General features: G+C 54.8%; 1 protein-coding gene across 1 annotated transcript in view; it reads left to right on the top strand.

Moving 5' to 3' along the window:
• Window positions 1-510: 510 nt before the first annotated feature.
• PDE2A (phosphodiesterase 2A) overlaps window positions 511-2609 on the top strand; it is a 106433-nt gene continuing 104334 nt past the window's right edge. The window contains exon 1 of the mRNA XM_019649322.1: window positions 511-796. Within this exon, the coding sequence (XP_019504867.1) occupies window positions 726-796 (71 nt within the window). The 5' untranslated portion in view covers window positions 511-725. The remainder of the gene's footprint in view (window positions 797-2609) is intronic.

Genomic DNA, 2609 nt, shown 5'->3' with positions numbered 1-2609 from the left:
GTGATGGGATAGCAGAGGGTCTGGGTCCCACCCACCTGCCCTTCACCCCAGATCCCATGGTAGCCCATGAGCATTGCAAATCCCTCATCCTCACACCTCTCTTTGGGCTCCTCTCTCAGCTACTTTCTCTCTCCTCTCTCCCTTCCTCCCTCCCCGCCTTCTTTCTCTCCATTTCTGTCTCTGCTTTTTTTTTCCCCCTTTTCTGTCTTTGTTCCTCTGTGCGTGTGTTTTTCCCTATGCCTCTCTGATCTCTTTGTATTTCCATCTTGATCTCTATGGAGTTTTGATCCCTTTCTCCTCTCCTTCATGCATTTCTCTCTCCTGTCTCTTTTCTCTCTCTCAGTCTCTCCCTCTGTGTGTGAGTCCTTCTTTTCCTCTTCCAGCCAGTCTCTCTCTACCCCTCCCTCCCTCTCTCCCTCTCCCGTCTGGGCCTCTCTGTTCCTCCTCCCTTCCCCCTCCCCCTTCTGCATTATCAGACTTGCTCCAACCTCCTCCCAGAGTCAGCCTAGCGGCAGAGGCAGTGGCAGCAGGAGAGGCGGGAGCAGCAGGGAGCAGCAGGGGCAGCAGGACTGGATTGGGGTGTTGAGTCCAGGCTGAGTCCCGGACAGGCTGCTGCTCTTGGTCCCGGTGCCTGCTGGGCCAGGCGCCCTGCCTGGAACCCCAGGCAGGGTGGAGAGGGCGAGGTGCCTCCTTAGTCTGGCTGAGGAGGCAGACGATGAGGAGCGATGGGTCAGGCATGCGGCCACTCCATCCTCTGCAGGAGCCAGCAGTACCCGGCAGCGCGACCGGCTGAGCCGTGAGTACTATCGAGGGTCTGGGGTCTGGGTGAGTGCCTACAAGAGGTGTCATGGACAGGGTCCTCAGAGTCCCTCCAAGGAGCTGGGTTTGGCGTGCTGAGCCACGTGGGAGGATCGATCCTGCTCTTGGGTGCCTGGCTGCCAGACTGTAGTATGGGGGGGAGGGTGCCTGGTATCAATCTAGGGGGTGATGGGGCTGGGGTCCCACAGAAGCGACTGGTGGCTGGGGGAAGGATTGCTAATAAACCTGAATCATTTCTCAGAGGCTGGGGGTTGGGGGTGGTCTGTGGTGTGTGTGTGTGTGTGGTGTGTTCCAAGGAGCTCTGGGGGCTGATATAGATTGATTCAGGACCTTGGAGAGGGACGACATCCAGACCACCAGGGCTTGTGTGCGCAGGGGGTGTGGAGTAGAGAGAGGGAGGGACCTGGAGCAGGAGAGGGTCTGGGGCAACTGCGGTCCATGGAACTGGGATTCAGAGTCGCCAGTTTAGGCAACTTTACCCCAAAGCACCTGTCCCAGGGAGCGCCAGCGTTCATTGGAATGAGGCCCCTGTGCACCAGCCTCCTGTGTGCCCACATGCACAGGGATGCATGTACAGGTAAGTGGAGTGAGGTTCCATGGAGGTGCCCCTCCACCGTCTGAGGGTTGCCGAGGTGGCAGGCAAATGACATGTGCGTCTCCAAATCAGTGGAAGTGCAGGTCTACGCCAGGTTACCTGAAGGTATGTATATGTGTGGACACGTGTGGGGTGCAAGGGGACAGGTGGGGCACAGAGGGGCCTGCAGAGTTCTGGGGTCCTTGGTGGTTGGATGTGCAGCAGCCTGTTAGGGTGTCTGAGCTTAACGGTGTAACTGTGAAAGTTTATCTACACATGTCTGACTGCAGGCTGGTGTGTGTGTTTGAATTTGTATGTTTGCATGCATGTTAATGTGTGCTGTGTCTACAAAATAGTGGCTCAATATTGAGCATGTTTGATTCCATGTGCATTCGTGTTTTTGTGTCTATTTGTTAGTGTGTGAATATCAGTGTTGCTGTGTGTGTGTGTGTGTGTGTGTGTGTGGATGTGAATGTTTGTGTTAGCATAAATATCCTGGTGTGGGTGTGTGATCATGGTGTTAGTGTACATGAATATGTATATTGGTACTTGTGTGGCTGGTATGAATGTTGTGTGTCTATATATGTGTGTTCATCTGAGTGTGCGTGGGTAGCTGTTTTCTTTTCCTGGTGGTTGAGGACACAGCTCAGACACTGTGGCCCACTGAGGCAGGGTTGGGGTGGCTAAATGTGTGACCACCTCCATGAGCCCAGGACAATCATTCTATACCCTGTGAGGAGATGCAGAAAAGAAATGGGCAAGAAAGGCTCCGCCTTCTGGGGCCTTCTAAGCTTCCTAGACATAAACGAGCTTGAGAATAATTAAGCAGTGAAGACCAGGATCAAGCTAACAGGTGTGGGGGTAGGGTGGGGTGGGTACAGCATGAGCAAAGGCCCTGGGTTGGAATCTGACATGTGCCTGGAGCAGGGAGGAGGCTGGAGGGTAGGCAGGAGTCATATCCTGCAGGACTTTGAATTCCAGGCCTCGTGGGCTTTATCCTGAGGTCCCTGGGGAACCCAGAAAGGTATTCTGCAGTGGAGGGGCATAATCAAATTCGGGTTCTAGAAAGCTGCCTTAGTAGCACTGTGAGGGCTGAGCTGGAGGAGAGAGATGGGGGCCAGGAGGCTAGTGTGGAGGCCAGGCCAAGGAGGCCATCAGTGAGGTCTGGGGCCAAGTGGGCCAAGGGGCAGATGAGACCAGGGGCTCTTTTTTTTTT

Source organism: Hipposideros armiger, unplaced genomic scaffold, assembly GCF_001890085.2.
Source record: "Hipposideros armiger isolate ML-2016 unplaced genomic scaffold, ASM189008v1 scaffold_132, whole genome shotgun sequence".
NCBI classification, from domain to species: Eukaryota; Metazoa; Chordata; class Mammalia; order Chiroptera; family Hipposideridae; genus Hipposideros; species Hipposideros armiger.
Note: the sequence above shows the minus strand (reverse complement) of the source record. Positions and strands in the feature narration are given on the sequence as shown.